Raw genomic sequence first — 18,205 nt, forward strand, 5'->3', positions numbered from 1 at the left:
TCTAATCGGCAGAGTGGGGGGCTCGGCCTGGGGCAATAAAACCTCCCCAGCTGACTGCTCTTCCCGGGCAGATACTTCCGGTCCCTGCAAATCCATTCACTGCTCAGCTACTAATACCCACAGCCCCAGGGCAGGGTTTGGCTTGGGGCAGTGAAACTCTCACTGCTAAGTGTCTAGCCCCAGGGCAGTCATTATCTCACACAGCTGAGGTTCTTTGAAAGGCACTTTCCCAGCCCGGCCCTGCAGGCCTGAGTTACTTTGGGGTGGGGAACTCTTTCCCAGAGCACTCCAGTACCTCGCTGCTTTTTGTAGCCGGTGGGCAGGACAGCTATCTGTCCATATACCTTTCACTGCTCTGCAGAGGAAGCTAGTAACCTCCTGGCTCTGAAGGCAGACCTTACAGGCTTTAACAAAATGAGTAAAAAAAATCAAAAGAACGATTGATAGTTTCTACACAGAAAGAGAACAGCTTTTCAACCCTGAAGAGACTAATAGCAGACAGTCTCCAGACGATTGTTGGTCTCCAATACAAAAGGCTCTCCTAGAAGAGACTATTAAAAACCTTAAAAGAGAGCTAGAAGAGAAATGGGGAAAGACACATAACTCACTAAAAGAAAAAATTTGATAAAGTGGAAAAAGAAAACAACTTCCTGAAATGTGAATTGGAAAAGGTAAAAAAACTCCCAAGAAGTGCAGGGAAACAGAGTTTGCGAATTGGAAAAAGAAAATGACTCACTAAAAAAAAAAAAAAAAAAAAAAAAAAAAAAAAAAAAAAAATTAGTGAAATGGGAAAAAAAATTCCATAGAGCAAAACAAATCAATTAGACATATACAAAAAGAAGTAAAAAAAAAAAAAAAAAAAAAAAAAAAAAAAAGCTAATGAAGAAAATAACTCACTAAAAATTAGAACTGAACAAATATTTGACTGATTCATTGAGACATCAAGAATCAGTCAAGCAAAACCAAAAAAATGAAAGATTGGAAAAAAATGTCAAATATTTATTTGGAAAAACAACAGACCTGGAAAATAGATCTAGGAGAGATAACCTGAGGATCATCGGACTACCAGAAAATTATGATGAAAAAAAGAGCCTAGATACTATTTTACAGGAAATCATCAAAGAAAACTGCTCAGAAGTAATAGAACTGGAAGGGAAAATAGGCGTTGAAAGAATTCATGGAACATCTTCTGAAAAAGACCCTAAAATAAAGACTCCAAGGAATATTGTGGCCAAACTTCAGAATTTCCAGACTAAAGAAAAAATTTTACAAATTAATTTTCTCCAAGGTGACTCCTGTGTTATCTTTATATACCTATAAATGATATAGGGATATCCTATTGTGGAGAGTATCCTCCTTCAGCATTTGGCTGTACAAACTTGAAAGGAACATATGAGGTCATCTTTAAGAGGGTTCGTGTCATTCAGCCACATAACTATAGATTCTCCTATATTTGAAAAAAAAGTTTTTGAGTTTGGTATCTCAAATATTGTATTGTATGAAATATGACTCTTCTCTCAGCTAATATGTAAACCCTCTAGTTACAGCTTTCATTGGAAAAACATTTAAAACATTAAAGAGGACAAAAAAATACGCAACTCCATGATTTATAGAATACTTTTTGACAGTATACCTCTTCTCCCCAATACCTGTCTTAGTCCTATTGAACAACCTTCAAAGACCTAGTAATACTAATACCCTACTTTCACTATTCAACAGGATGTTTAATAACAATGAATTAATAGGAACATTTCTTTTAAAGGAAAACTGAGTTATCTATGGATCTTTTCTTGTATCTTGAAAGTCATAAATTTTTTATTAAAGTGTTTATGATATTTCTAAGAGGAAATATCATGGTAAAAATATCATGAAATATCATGATGCTTAGAGACTCTAAATAGGAAATTCTCACATTCTTACTACTTTATCTTCTATCCCTGCCCTTTTCTTTCCAGATAAATAACTTGGCATATTTCTGTTAAACCAAACAGATCCATATGGCTCTCTTGAAAATAATTTCTTTGATAAAATCCACAAGCGATTACTTAATTTTTAAAGAGAAATATTCCCCTGTGAATTTATAGACACACAAAATTTCCTCAGCAGTGCACTATTGAAATTCAATTCATCTTGTAATAACCCAAAACTATCTATACACACAAATATTTGATAGAATTATTGACTGTTTACATAATCTCTGTTGATTATTGTTTACAATAATAATAAATAATAAATGGTGGGAAAAGGTTAATAAGCACTTCTTTCCAAGACAGATTCATCATTGTGTCAATTATGTAAAAGAACTTTCCTAAGTATTTCCTCGGAATATAATATATTGTCTTTTCTTCCCTGTTTCTAGTGAATTAAAAATAATTTGGTTTTAACTCTGGTTAAGGATACATGTAGCATTTGAGTGAAGTTTGGAAGAGCAACATTCTCTCCAGCCATTGATGGAGTACCCTGAAACTGTTCTTGACTTTTGGGGTTAGCCCTGAAACTCTCCTGACAGGGATCCACCCTTTGTGGCAGTTAAGTGGTTTCATTAAGATTGGCCCAGGACCACTCCTTACTTAGCTTGAATTTAAGTTGTCTCTTTTAACTGGAGATCTGGTCCTGATAGTGAGCTGAAAATTAGTCCTATTTAGCTCAAACTTAAGTGATCTTATACAACTGGAAATCTAGGCTTGGGGGCAGTGACAATATTAAAGTAATTTCATTCACTTGAAACTTCAGTCTCAGATTTCCCATTTTAAGGGCAATTTGGGGCTCATTTATTTGCAGAGGCCTGAAGTAGGAATCATGCCATGTCAAGGGACCTTTCTCCCTTTGGCACAGCTGCCTACCAGGACTCCCACCTGCTATGAAGAGACATTCTCTTATCAGTGATAAATGTTTTGTTATCTCTCTGCCAGAATTTCTCTGCTAGGACCTTTATCTCTCTGCTAGGACTTTGTCACTCAGAAGTCAGTCTTCCTAGCAAAAACTGACTTCTCAGTGCCAATAAAACTTTCCTTTTGCCATCCAAACTTTTCGCGTTCATGAATTCTTTCACATTGGACCTGTGCAGACCAAAGAGGGGTTTTCCTGTACTGCCACTAACCACATCATTTGGTTCCCTAACCACCTCAATATCTCTCCTTCTTTTAAGTCAGGTGGTAATATCTGAAGGCAGTTATAAAAGTAAACAAAATGGAAATGAAAGACTCATCCTTGAAAGAAAGAATGCTATGAAATTAGGCTGCTATCAGTTTGGGGGAAAATGCACTGGTTTACAATTTAGAGTTGGAAGGGATCATAGATATGATCTATTCGAATCTTTTGTTTTATAAATGATGAATTAATCCCCAAAGAAGTCCTGGGTCCTCCCAGATCCTCTATCAGCCAAACTGAGTTCATAGAATCTCTTTTTTCTCATTTACTTAAAAATAGAGTTCATTTGTTGTAGATAGTTTAACTCTATTCCTGTCCAATGGTGAGAGAATAAATGGATTCCAGATGACTTCTTTGGATGAAAACACTTTCAGTATTTTCTGATTTAATTTGTGATGTTTTAACTATAAATATGAATGAGGCCTCATATTAAAATACATTTCACTTGTGTGTTATTTTGTTATGTCAAATAATTCTTTTTGCATTACAAAAAGAAAAAATTTGATGATGCTTTGTTAAATTTAACAAATATTTTCAAAAAGGAAACAACTATCCCTAATTGAAAATTTATGGGTACATCCACTTTTTTTTCTCTTGATGAATTGATTATTTTTATCTTTTAGTAATTAAGATTAATACAAAAGAACTGTTTAGAGTACCTTCTCTAATTTTTTAAATAGTTTGCTTTAATCTGCATTTAGATCTATAATTTTATGTCTAGATGTGAATAGCATTTTTCATAATGAATCTTTTAGAATTGGATGACTATTATTCTTAACATTTTTTTACTTTATATATTTAATATTTTTCCCCACATTCAAAACAATTTTTTTAACATTTATTTTTAAGACTTTTCTTATCTCTCTTAACTCCACCTACAATTAAGAAACCACATGGGAAGTTATGCAAAACATTTTCATAAAAGTGAAGTTGTGAAAGAAAACCTAGATCTTCTATCCAAATGAAAATTAAAACCCTCAAGAAAAAATAAGTTAAAAATGGAGAGATAGAGTAATAAAGAATGCTTCAATCTATATTCATAACCTATCAGTTTTTCTCTGGTTATGAATAGGATTTTCCATCATAAGTTCTTCAGAGTAAGCATGGATGATTGTACTACTGAAAATAACAAAGTCATTTACAGCTTTGTATACAGACTATTGCACTTTGTTCATGAAGGATTTTCCAGTTTTTTTTTTTTTCCCTGAGAGCAATCTGTTCATTTTTTCCCAGAGATATTCCATCCCAGAAACTTGCTTTAATTTTTTTTTACAATTACTATTATTAATTATATTTTCCTCCATTTATTAGCTCTCTCCTTTCACCATGTCCCTCTTCAAAAGGATTTTGCTACTGACCACTCCCTCCCCCAATATGCCCTTTCTTTTATCACACTCCTCCCTTTCCATATCCCATTCACCTCCTATTTTCCTGAAGAATAAGGTAGATTTCTATACCCCTATTGAGTATGTATGTTGTTTCCTATTTGAGTTAATTTTCATGAGAGTAAGGTTCATTCATTCTCTCTTCCCTCTCTTCCTCCTGCCCCACCCTCCCCTGTTCTGCCTACTGTATATAAAAGCTTTTCCATTCCTCCCCCTCTTTTTTTTTTTTTAATGGCAGATAATTTGCACCATTCCCTTCCTCTCAGTATATTCCTCTCACATCCCTATTTCATCACTTTTAAAAAGATATCATCCCTTCATATTCAACTCACACCTGTGCCCTCTGTCTATATCTACTCCTAACTGCCATAATAACGAGAATGTTCTAATGATTAGGAATGTTCTAATGTAAGAATCTAAATAGATAAACCGTATTAAGTTCTTTATATCACTTTCCTGATTACTTCCTTATGCTTCTCTAGAGTCCTGTATTTGAAAATCAAAATTTCCAATCAGCTCTGGTCTTTTCATCAAGAATGTTTGAAAATCCTGTTTCATTGAATGACCAACTTTTCCTTTGAAGGATTTCTAGATAGGTAATTCTTGATTGCAATCCTAGCTCCATTGCTCTCTAGAATATCATGTTCCAAGCCCTCCAGTTTTTAATGTAGAAGCTGCTAAATCTTGTTTTAGCCTGACTGTGGCTTCACTATACTTGAATTGTTTCTTTCTGGATGCTTGCAATATTTTCTCCTTGATCCTGGAGTTCTGAAATTTGGCTGTAGTTGTTTGTTTGTTTGTTTGTTTGTTTGTTTTTTGGATGAGAGTTTTTATTTTGGAGTCTCTTTCAGGAGGTAACAATAGATGTTTTCAATTTTTATTTTACTCTCTGGTTTTAGAATATCAGGCAGTTTTCCTTGATAATTTCAGGTAGATCAATAATTTTTAAATTATCTCTCCTGGATCTATTTTCTAGATCAATTGTTTTTCCAATGAGATATTTCATTTTTTTTCCTATTCCCCCCCCCACTTTTTTGATTTTGATTTATTGTATCTTAATTTCTCATAAAGTCATTATTTTCCATTTGCTCAATTCTATTTTTTAAGAAATTATTTTCCTCAGTGAGCTCTGGTACTTCCTTTCCCAATTGACCAATTTTGCTTTTTAAGGCATTCTTTTCCTTATTAGTTTGTGTGTGTGTGTGTGTGTGTGTGTGTGTGTGTGTGTATTTTCTTTTGCACCTCTCAATTCTTTTCCTAATTTTTCTTTAATCTCTCTCACTTGATTTTCAAAGTCCCTTTTGAGCTTTTCCATAGCCTGAGCCCCCAATCCTTATTTTTCTTAGAGGCTTTGGATGTAAGAGCTTTGACTTTGTTATCATCTTTTGAGTGTGTATTTTGATCTTCCTTGTCACCATAATAACTTTCAATGTTCAGAAACTTTTCTTTTGTTTTCCATTCATTTTCTCAGTTTTTAACTCTTTGTTAAAGTAGGCTCTGTTTCCATGGTAAACAGTGTATTGTCCCAAGCTCCAGGGAGTTTGTGCAGCTGTTTTCAGAAATCCTTCTAGGAATCTGATCACATGTACTTTATTCTGCCCTGTAGCTATTAGATGTGATCCCACCCTACTGTAGCTGTAAGATCTAGTTCCTTGGCCAGGGCCAGGGCTCTGCTGACCTGGGCTCCACTGGGACTGCACACCAGACTCCTACCTCATTGCCACAGACCCTCTCCACTGACCTTCTGAATCTTCCCTGGTGTCCCCAGGATGAAAGGTCCAGAAGCCTCCAGCACTGCTGCTAATTCAGAGGTCCTGGCTGGAGTTGGGGCTGGAGCCTGGCCTGTACTGACTTCCCACTGGTTCTATAAACCTTTTCTGCTGACCTTCCAGGTTCTCTTTGGTGAATCTGAGCTGAGAGGTCTAGAAGGTACCAGTACTGCCACTGTTTTAAGAAGTCAGTCCAGGTTGGGGCTGGGGCTGCACTGTCATGCCCTGCCCCAGGATTCCCACTCTGTTGTCACAGACCTTTTCTGCTGAGCTTCTAAATTGTCTTCAGGTGGGAAATGTTCTACTCCATCTTTTTTGATGTTCTGATGCTCTAAAATTTGTATAAAGTCATTATTTAATGGAATTTGGAGTAGTGTGGGAGATGGGTGGGGCAAGTTCTTGCCTTTACCATGACATCTTGGCTCTGCCTCTCCAAAATTTTAAATAAAACCACTGAGCCCAAAAAGAAAAGCATATGAAAGAAAATGCTGCTGATTAAATATGATTATCTATGAATAGATGTTTGCTGCCTCCTTTGGAGGGCAGAAAAAGAAGTTAAGTCTTTTTATTGAAGATGGTTTCTAAAGCAAGGACAAATCTTGTAGGCTCAAGCCTATAAAGCAGGAAAAGAAAAGCTAATGTTACATGTGTCAACAGATGTCTCTCACTTGAAAAAGAGTATTGTCAAAGCAGAAAAGTTATTTTCAAAGGTCATCAGGAAAGCATAAAACTTTGGAACATGTTCTCATAGACCTCTTTTAGAGCTTTAGTTCTGAAAAATTGGAGGCTTAGGACTAGTTCCAGTACTTCTCAGTGTCAGTTGTTTCTGTCATGGGGAAATCAGGAGTAATTAATGGTGAGGTTTCATTCCTGTATAGTACAAGAATTCAAATGAGGTATCCAGGGACTGAAAGAATGAGCTGATGAAACTGAAAACTGGCAAAAGAAAATTAATATCAAAGGAAGATTAAAATAGAACTTAGAAACAGAACATGCATTTAGAGATATATATTTATTTATAAGAAATGTATCATCCTCTCATTTTACAAATGAGGAAACTGAGGTACAGAGGTAAGCAGAATTGCCTAGAAACACACATGTAATGAGACTCTTTACTGTTTGAATGCAGGTCCTTCTAATCCTAATCCATGAGTCCTTGAGGGCAGCAGTTGCCTTTTGCATCCTATTTCCAGTGCTTATTCATATACTAGGCACTTGATGAGTTATTTATTTATTTGTTATTTTAAAAATAGGTTTTTTGGATTTAAACCCAGCTTAAAGATTGTATATGTCTGCATGTGGTTTAGCTAAAGATAACATTTGATATTAAGCATTTATGCAATGAAGATTATTTTTCCATTTACCTCATTTTTGTAAGACTTGGATGACATTTAAAACATTTCTTCCATTTCTTTCACAGGCTCATTTAGTAGCAGCTTTCGAAAAAAGCTTAGGGAATATGACTGGCCGTCTACAGAGCTTAACTATGACAGCAGAACAAAAGGTATGTTTATAATAATTGATTCTAGAACACAGGAAGATTTAACAAATTGTATCAGGTGTATGACTGCTTGAACAATAGAGGTTGTATCTTCTTTTTAGAGATTTTGACACACAGTCCTAATAAAGCTCTAGCTCTTAATAGTCCAGAGTTTTCCATTTGCACTGACAAACAGAAGTTGAAAAATAAAAATCTTTCATTTACACAATTTAATTAAAGGAACTCTAACTTTCAACTTAATCCATATTGGAAGATCAATGTTAAAAATATCTTAAATTTTCTCAAGAGTATTTCACTACTATCTGGAAATTTTCTCTGAAGACTAAATGTTAAGGAAAAGAAATAGTATTATCAGAAGGAAAATAAGACATTTAGGAATTTTATATAGCTAGAAGGCCAACTAGATACTAGAGAGAGTGCCAGGTCTTGTGCAGGAAGACTTATCTTTCTAGATTTGAATCTGTCTTCAGATATTTACTAATTGTGTGACCCTGGGAAGTCACTTGACCTTGTTTACCTCAGTTTCCTCATCTATAAAATGATGTGGACAAAGAAATGGCAAACCACTTTAGCATTTTTTCTTAGAAATTCCAAATGGATTCACCAAGTATTGGACACCACTGAAACAATTGAACAGAAGCAACAGTACTGAACTAGAAATAGGACAATGTAGAATTGGACATGGCTGAAAAATTACTGGACAACAATAAAATATACCTGGAAAAAGTTTCTTTTAGAGAGGACATTATAAAAATAGTAAAACATCCATGCTAAGTTCCCAATTATAGGAAAGAAAGAAACAAGCATTTATTAAATGCCCAATATATATCAAGTATTATGATAAGTATATTTCATTTGATTCTTAAAACAATCCTGAGAGATAAGGCTATTAATTCTCCCTATTTTGCATTTGAGGTAGTTAAGGCAAAGAGATTTTTAAAGTAACTTATTCAAAGTCGAAGAACTAGTAAATGTTTGAAGCTTTATTTGAATATGGACCTTATTGACTTTAGTTCTTATACTCAGAAGACTATCTTCTCCAGAGTTATAGATAATAAAACATTACTGACTCATTTCCTAAACATAATTCAATTCCATACTAAGCATCACATACTTTGATAGGAATTTGTGAAAGAGAAACAAAAATTAAAAGAACCCATTCTACTGAAGAAAAGCAACATATCTTCTGAGAAATAACTATTATTTCAAGTAAATAAAAAGGGGAGGGTGCTAACAAATGGGATATTTAAGATGGGCTTCAAGTAGGTGATAGTTTCCTAGCTGAGCTTTGAAGCAATGAAGATAAGGAAGGGGAATATTTGAGGCATGAGGAAAAGACAGGAGAAGGAGATAGTGATTTGCTTGTGTAATAGTAAGGAGACCTCTTTGTCTGGAACATAGAAAACATGGAGATAAACTATTGATTTTCTAAATACCAAAGTACTGGGCTAAGGTATGAAGAAAAGTCTGAAGATTAATTAACTTGATCAATTCTCTGAATTAACTTTTATTCTAGCATAGGATAAGAAACTAACACAGCTAATTATAAAAATAAAATTAAACGATAAATGCACTTGAAAGGGAGAGAAACACAAGCAAAAGTGCTTTGTAAAGACTAAGGGAAAAAGGTCATTACTGAAAGAAGGGCATCAAAAAGCAATGGCATTGAATAATCCAGCCATTCTGGAGTGCAATTTGGAACTATGCTCAAAAAGTTATCAAACTGTGCATACCCTTTGATCCAGCAGTGTTACTATTGGTTTTATATCCCAAAGAGATTTTAAAGAAGGGAAAGGGACCTGTATGTGCAAGAATGTTTGTGGCAGCCCTCTTTGTAGTGGCCAGAAACTGGAAACTAAGTGGATGCCCATCAATTGGAGAATGGCTGAATAAACTGTGGTATATCAACATTATGGAATATTATTGTTCTGTAAGAAATTGCTAGCAGGATGTTTTCAGAAAGGCCTGGAGAAACTTACATGAACTGATGCTGAGTGAAATGAGCAGGACCAGATAATCATCATATACTTCAACAACAATATTATATGATGATCAATTCTGATGGACCTGGCCATCTTCAGCAATGAGATGAACCAAATCAGTTCCAATAGGGTAGTAATGAACTGAATCAGCTACACTCAGTGAAAAAGCTCTGGGAGATGACTATGAACCACTACATAGAATTTCCAATCCCTCTATTTTTGTCTGCTGCATTTTTGATTTCCTTCATAGGCTAATTGTACACTATTTCAAAGTCTGACTTTGTTATACAGCAAATTAACTTTTTAGACATGTATACATATATTGTATTTAATTTATACTTTAACATATTTAACATGTATTGGTCAACCTGCCATTTGGGGGAAGGGATAGGGGAAGGAGGGGAAAAGTTGGAACAAAAGGTTTTGCAATTGTCAATGGTGAAAAATTACCCATGCATATATCTTGTAAATAAAAAGCTATTAAAAAAAAGCAATGACATTTGTATTGTGTTGCACATGATGGGTAGAAGTTTAACAAAGAATGTCAAGGAGTAGAATAAACATAAGGGACAGAAGGGACAGAATGAATAAAGATATGGTGAAGATAGGGAGACATCTTAATAAAAATGATCTTGGATAACAGAAAAATAATTTGAACTTAGTAAATAATAGGTAAGCATTGAAGTCTTGTTTGTTTGTTTATTTGTTTGTAAATAGTATTTTATTTTTTCGCCAATTACATGTAAAAATAATTTTCAACATTCATTTTATAAGATGATGCTTTTCAATTTCTTTCTCCTTTCCCTCCCCAAAATTGCAATTTGATATAGGTTATACGTGGACAATCATAGAAACATTTCCATATTTGTGATATTGTGAAAGAAGAAATAGAACAAAAGGGAAAAGACACAAACAAAACAAAAACAAAAACAAAAAAGTGAAAATAATATGCTTCAATCTACATTCAGATTTCATAGTTATATCTCTAGATGTGAATAGCTGTTGTGTCCTGCTTTCTAGAACCCCCAAGTTGGGGTGACAAAATGTACCATTGCTTTCTAGAGCCCCCACACCAGTGATTAAAATATACCATCCTCGCGGAGAAGTGAAGAGGTGGGACTCCTGTGGGGAAATGGAGTCCATTTATTTAATGGACTTTCCCCCTTTTATACCTCATATCCTTAAGTAACAAAAACACTAGGCGTGTGCTAAGTGTATACTGCGCACGTGGGACCACATAAATAATTTGCTATTGTGTGTAGTTTGCCACCTGGTATCACTCTGCTTCAATCACAACACAGGTTGTCACTGCTCCCTAACTTCTCAGGAAGGCTGAGAGTCCTTAGCAGAGATGGGAAAATGAACCAGACATTGTTAGCAGTTTCCCTCTGGGCTGAACAGTCTTATACCTCACCCAGAATTTCCCCACTGACTGAGACCCTCTACAAAAAGCAATGAGTCTTTTGGACTTGTCTTATATTACTGTGCTAGAAGAACTCAGTCAATCGTATTTAATCATTATAAAATGTTGCTATTACTGTGTACAATGCTCTACTTCTGCTCACTTTACTCAATGTCAATTACATCTTTCCAAGTTTTCTTGAATTCCATCTTCTCATCATTTCTTATAGTAATATTTCATTACATCCATATACCACAGCTTGTTCAGCCATTTCTCCAATTGATGGACATTTTCTCAATTTCCAATTCTTTGCTACCACAAAAAGAACTATGATAAATATTTTGGTAAATGCAGATGTTTTCCCTTTTTTATAATCTCTTTGGGTCAAAGACCTGAATCAAAGGTTATACATAGTTTGATTGCCCTTTGGTCATAGTTCCAAATTGCTCTCTAGAATAATGGAATCAGGTCACAACTTCACCAACAATGCCTTATGTTCTCACATCTCCATTGATTTTCCCTTTTATCTCATATTAGTCAATCTGATAGGCATGAAGTAGTATCTCACAATTATTTCAATTTGCATTTCCTTCATCAAAAATTAGAACTTTTTTCATATGATTATATATAACTTTAATTTCTTTATCTGAAAACTGCCTGTTCCTATCTTTTGACTATATATCCATTGTGGTGGAATTACTTATATTCTTATAAATTTGACTCAGTTGTCAGTGAGGCTTTTCTTCTAATTTTGATTGCATTTGGTTTTGTTTGTATAAAAGCTTTTTAATTTAATATAATCAAATTTATACATTTTATATTTTATAATGTTCCCTAGTGTAGTGTTCTTGGTAGTTTTCTGGAGGTCTTGGAGCAGCCTTCTTTTTAGCTGAGTAATCACCACAAGAATAGCCAGCTGTTAAAGTCCAGATTCTTTATTGTCTCCTTCCCTGGGGCTGGGCAGCTTTCCAGAGAGCCTTTTAGAGCAGCCTTGATCTTAGTGGGGGAAGTACAGGAGGCCAGCTACCATGATGGTATGAGATGAAGTGAATCTGTCTCTGAGTCCCACCCTGGCTGAGTTTGTTCCAGCTTATATGCTCTATTACAGTTAAATCCATTCATCATACTGAATATAAGCCAATCATTATATCACTAGGGAACCATTATTTGTTGTAAGATTAAATCAATCATATTGAACTAGAGAACTGTTAATCACCATGCTAAACTAGATAACCATTGTCTTATCAATTCCACTTAGTTAGCACCTTGTAAGTATCCTTGTTTCAAGTTCAGAGTTCTGGCCCATAACATCTCCTGCTTTCTTTTGTTTTAGAACATAGATGGTCATGCCCTCCCTGACTTCTCAGGGAAGTGAGAACCCCCAAATAGGAGGTGATCACACCCTTCCTGACATCTCAGGAAGGGAGATGTAAACACCAAAGGAAATGTAAATTCAAACCACATTAGCAGGTTTCTGAAGGGTCTTACTCAAAACAGGTATAAATAAATCTATCAACATGGGAGGTATTATGTAACAAACAGCATGAATCAACAGGAGGAATTATACATGTCCATAAATCCTAGAAATAGTACAAAACCAATCTATTGTCCATTACTTCATGTGTCAGAGAATCCAATAATTCCTGCAAGTTTTGAAATCCTGCAATAGACTTATATAATAAACTTTCCCTTATGTATTAGGGAATCCGATGATGCCTGCAGATTTTGAAGTCCTGTATCAAGCTTATCATGTCTCAGGGAATCGAATGATTCCTGCTGGTTTGAAGTTCTGTAACAGTCTTATCAATATTTTTTTCTCTCAGGAAATCCAATGATTCCTGCTGGTTTTGAAATTCTGTAACAGTCCCATTATCAGCCATGCTCTTAGAGTGTCAGATGTTTCTTAGGTCTTCTCCTTTGTTTCGAGGTTTTTTTCTGTTTCTGTTTCTCTCCAATGGACAAGATGAATATGGCTCTCATTGGTATCCATCTGATTCCTTCTCCATCTGTAGAGATACAAGCAAACCCTCTCCCTCAAGCAGTTAACCTATCTGGTCCCTTCCATTCACCACTTTTTGGGTTTCTCCACATTACTTGGCAATTATTTAAAGATAGTGGAGCTGCTCGCACTGGACACTGCCCTTCTGGTGGGGTTTTATACCTCACTGCTGGAGCCAGTTTCTTTGTTGAAAATTTAAAACATTAATAGTATAGAGAGCTAAATTTAGAAATTCTCTAGGGTTACCTGTGGCTCCCACTTTCTTTTGTTTTTGGAAGAGCATCTTGATGTCTCTGTTTCTCCTCTCTACTATTATCTGATTTTGAGGATTAAAAGGTATGCCAGTGGTGTGTAAAATCTTATACTGTGCATAAAAGTGTGAAAAATTAGAAGTATATGCAGATCCATTATCTGTTTTTATTGCTTGTGGCACACCCATAATTGCAAAAGCTTGTATAAGGAATTCAGTGACCACTCGGGTTGTCTCTTTTGCTGCTGGTATTGCAAAAGTAAATCCTGAAAAGGTGTCTACTACATCATGGATAAAAGACAGACGACCAAAAGATTTATAATGAGTCACATCCATTTGCTAAATTTCATTGGTTCTCAAACCACAAGGGTTCTCCCCTGATGTCAGTGTAGGAGCGTGGAAGGGAAGGCAAGCTGTACAAGCTTTTTACTATGCTCCTAGCTTCCTCTTTTGTTATCCCAAATTGTAAATGCAAAGCTTGAGCAGCCTGATGATATTTAGAATGAGATTCTTGGGCTTCTTGAAATAAAGGAGTATTGGCTAACATTGTTAGGATGCTATCTGTCTTTAAATTTCCATCAAAAACAGGACCTAGAAGTCCAAGTGGAGAGAGTGGACATGCAAGATATAAATCTTATCTGGATGCTTTCTCACTTGCTCTTGAAGTTCCTTAAAGAGCTGGTATATATTAGAAGCAGCAAATTTTTTTGGGCTGTGGCAATTCTTTGTACCACATCTACTGAATAGGCTGAATCAGATATTATATTTTTATCTCCTGGATAATAAGTAAGAGCTAACATGATTGCATACAACTCATTCTGCTGAGTGGGTTGAAAAGGAGTTCTGTCTACTCTCTTTATATTTAAATCATGAGAATATACAGCACAAATGTTTGGATGCATCTACAAAGATACTTGGTCCCTTAAGAGAAACCTTAGAAACCTTTTCTCCAAGAATCCATTGCCAATCATGTAATATTATCTTTATCCATTATCTTTAATGGAGACCCATGTGTAAAATTTGGAGCTGTGGCCAACAAAATTTGCCACTCTGGGATGGTGTCACAGCATACATTAATTTGTGCATTAGTATAAAAGGCATATATCTTGTCAGGTCTTATCCCAGATAATTGTACTGCTTGCTTAATGATCTTTAATAAAATTCCAGCCACAAGCACTGGGTAAGGAGTAAGGCTTTGTTCTGGTTGTTCTGGGAGTTCACCCACTCTATTACACTGTATCCTTGATGGACTGCTGTGGGTGCCTCTCATGTAGCAAAAACTGATATTTCCAAGAGTTTTTGAGTAACTTTTTCAACCACATTGGATAAAGCCAATTCAACTTCTCTCAAAGACTCTTGAGCTTCTTTTGTAAACTGATATGGTGAATTTAAAGCGCTGTCTCACCTTAAAATGTCATATAATGGTTGTAGTTGATTGGTAGTTAAGCCTATCACTGGACACATCCATTGGATATCTCCTATTAATTTTAAAAGTCATTTAAGGTGTTCAACTTCTCTGTTCTTAAAGTTTTTGTACTGTAAGTGCCTTAGGATATACTTCATAATGTAAATATTGAAAAGGGAATATGTCTTTGAATTTTTTCTGCAGCTATATGCAATTTGTAGTTCCTTAGTGTTTCTATGGTCTTTTGTAAACTTGCTTCTAACATTTGCTCCTCAGGTGCACATCCCAAGTTATCATCCATGTAATGTAATATTGAAATGCTTTTCTTACTGGAATAAGAGTAGCAGCAACATACATTTGAAACATAGGGCTATTTTTCATTCCCTGTGGCAAAACTGTCCATTCATATCTTTTATAGGGCTCAGGTAAATTAATATTGGGCACTGAAAAGGCAAATCTTTTCATATCCTCCTAATCTAGAGAAATAGAATAGAAACAATCCTTAATGTTTATAACCCAAAGAGGCCATTCCCTAGGTAATTGAGTAGGAGATGGAAGCCCAGGCTGAAGAGTTCCCATAGTTTCTATCTGTTCATTTACTTTTCTTAAATCAATCAACATCCTCCATTTTCCAAAATTGTTTTTTTTACAACAAATACAGGGGAATTCCAAGAACTTAGAGAAGGTTGTAAGTGTCCTTGGTCAAGTTGCTCTTGCTCCATACCTACTAAAATCCGAATTTTATCACTTGTTAAGGACCACTGTTCTACCCACATTGGTGTATCAGTTTTCCATTGAATAAGAACAGGTGAGAGTGCAGGTAGATCTTCAACAGTGGTCCTAACTAAAAAGCCATTGTAATCTTAACTGCTGTGAAATGTCTCTTCCCCACAAATTAATGGAGATTTTTTTCAATTACAAAAGGAGTAAAAACTCCTATTTCACTTTCAAATATTGGTCAAATTCTTTCTCATAGATCTGGTAGGTAAACTTAGGTTTCCTCATTTATTTATAATATTACTCATTCTGTATGAATTTTGTTTTAATCTTTAACAAAATTAAAATTTTGTTTTAATTGTTTTATGGTTTGAGATGTTGATCTATGCCTAGTTTCTGCCATAATATTTTCCAGTTTTTCCAGCAGTGTTTATCAAATAATGACTTCTTATCCTAGATCCTGGAGCTTTGGGTTTATCTTACTATATTAATTTATTATTGTGTCTTGCATACCTAAACAATTTCTCTTATTCACTACTCTATTCTTAACTACTACCAAATACTTTTGATGATTACCATTTTATCATATGTTGATCTGTTATGTCTAGATCACCTTTCTTTTCATTTTGCCCCATTAATTCTCTTGACATTCTTAACCTTTTGTCCTTCCAAATGAATCGTGTTATTATTTTTTCTATCCCTATAAAATAATTTTTGATAGTTTGATTGGTATGGTACTGAATAAATAAATTAATATGTTTTCCAGTTGTTTTGATTTGACTTTGTTCCTGGGTTTGTCTTGGTAGATAGACACCTAAATATTTCATATTTTCATATTTTCTACAAGTACTTTAAGTGGAATTTGTATGTTCTTGCTGAGCTCCCTTATCCCTACCCACAATTAAGAAACCACATGTGAAATTATGCAAAACATTTCCATAAAAGTCATGTTGTGAAAGAAAACATGGATTTCCTATTCTAATCAAAGTAAAAATCTTCAAGTTTTTTTTTTTTTTTTTTTGTTTTTGTTTTTGTTTTGTTTTTTTAAAGAGAGATAGTGAGAGAAAGAGAGAATGGTTTAATATGTATTCAGATACAATCAGTTCTTTCTCTGGGTATGGATAAGATAATATATTTTTGTCTCTTCATTGGCTAGTCTATTTCCTTCAATTTCTTTCATTGATAAAGCTAAAATTTCTAAAACACTATTGATAAGAGTATCAATAATGGTGACAATAAGCATCATTTTTTCAACCCTAATTTTATTTGGAAAACTTCTAATTTATCCCCTTAAATATCTGTGATAGTTTTAGATAGATACTACTTATCATTTTAAGGAAAGTTTCATTTATTCCCATTCTCTCTAGTATTTTTAACAGGAGGGGAAGCTATATTTTTTCAAAAGCTTTTTCTGCATCTATTAAGATAATATGATTTTTGTTGATTTTATTATTGATATGGTCAATTAAACTAATTGTTTTCGTAATATTGAACCATCCCTGATTCCTTCTATGAATCCCACATGGGCATAATGTATTACTCTGGTGATTAATTTCTATAATGTCCTTACTAATATTTTATTTGAAAAATTTGCTTCAATATTCATTCATTAAGGAAATTTATATATAATTTTCTTTCTCAGTTTTGGTCCTTCTTGATTTGGGTATTAATACCATATTTCTGTCATAAAAATAATTTTATAAGACTCTTTCTTTGTCTATTTATAGAAATAGTCTATATGGTATTGGAATACATTGTTCTTACATTGGAATTGGAATTGGAATTCATTTAAAATGTGTGGTAGAATTCACTTTTAAATCCATTATGGCCCTGAAGATTTTTTCATAGGGAACCTATTGATGGTTTGTTCAATTTCTTTTTTTTTTCCTGAAATAGGTGTATTTAAGTATTTTATATTCTCTTCTGCTAATCTGGACAATTTATATGTTTGTGAACATCCATCAATTTCACTTAAATTGTCAGATTTTTGGCACAGAGTTGTGCAAAATAATTCCTAATTATTGCTTTATCTTCCCCTTCATTGATATAAATTCACCCTTTTCATTTTTGATATTGGATATTTGGTCATCTATTTTTTAAATTAAATCAAGCAAAAGCTTATCTCTTTTATTGATTCTTTTCATAAAACCAGCTCTTAGTTTTACTTATTAGTTCAATAGTTTTCTTACTTTCAATTTTTTAATATGTCCTATGATTTTCAGAATTTCTAATTTGATGTTTTATTGGGATTTTTAAGTTGTTCTTTTTACTAAATTTTTTGATTGCATGCTCAATTCACTTCCAGTTTTCTAATCAAAAGTGACTTAGAGCATTTTTTTTTATGACTATAGATTTTAATCACGTATTTAGAGATGTAAAATTTCCCATAAGTACTGTTTTGTCTGCATCCTATAAATTTGAGTATGTTGTCTCCTTATTGTTATTTTCTTTGATAAAATAATGGTTTATTTTTCTGATTTGTTTTTAATTCAATTCTTTAGGATAAAATTATTTAGTTTCCAATTAATTTTAATATATCTTTTCATTGTCTTTCTTTACATGTAATTTTTATTGCATGATAATTAAAAAGTAAACATTTAATATTTCTGTCTTTCTGCATTTGTTTGTGAAGTTTATATGCCCTA

General features: G+C 34.1%; 1 protein-coding gene across 1 annotated transcript in view; it reads left to right on the forward strand.

Annotated features, from left to right (window-relative positions):
- The window catches only part of NAV3 (neuron navigator 3), a 426,206-nt gene that overhangs the window by 344,870 nt on the left and 63,131 nt on the right, over positions 1-18,205 (forward strand). Inside the window, exon 23 of the mRNA XM_051962478.1 lies at positions 7,725-7,808. Within this exon, the coding sequence (XP_051818438.1) occupies positions 7,725-7,808 (84 nt within the window). The remainder of the gene's footprint in view (positions 1-7,724; positions 7,809-18,205) is intronic.

Source organism: Antechinus flavipes, chromosome 5 (genome assembly GCF_016432865.1).
Source record: "Antechinus flavipes isolate AdamAnt ecotype Samford, QLD, Australia chromosome 5, AdamAnt_v2, whole genome shotgun sequence".
NCBI lineage: Eukaryota > Metazoa > Chordata > Mammalia > Dasyuromorphia > Dasyuridae > Antechinus > Antechinus flavipes.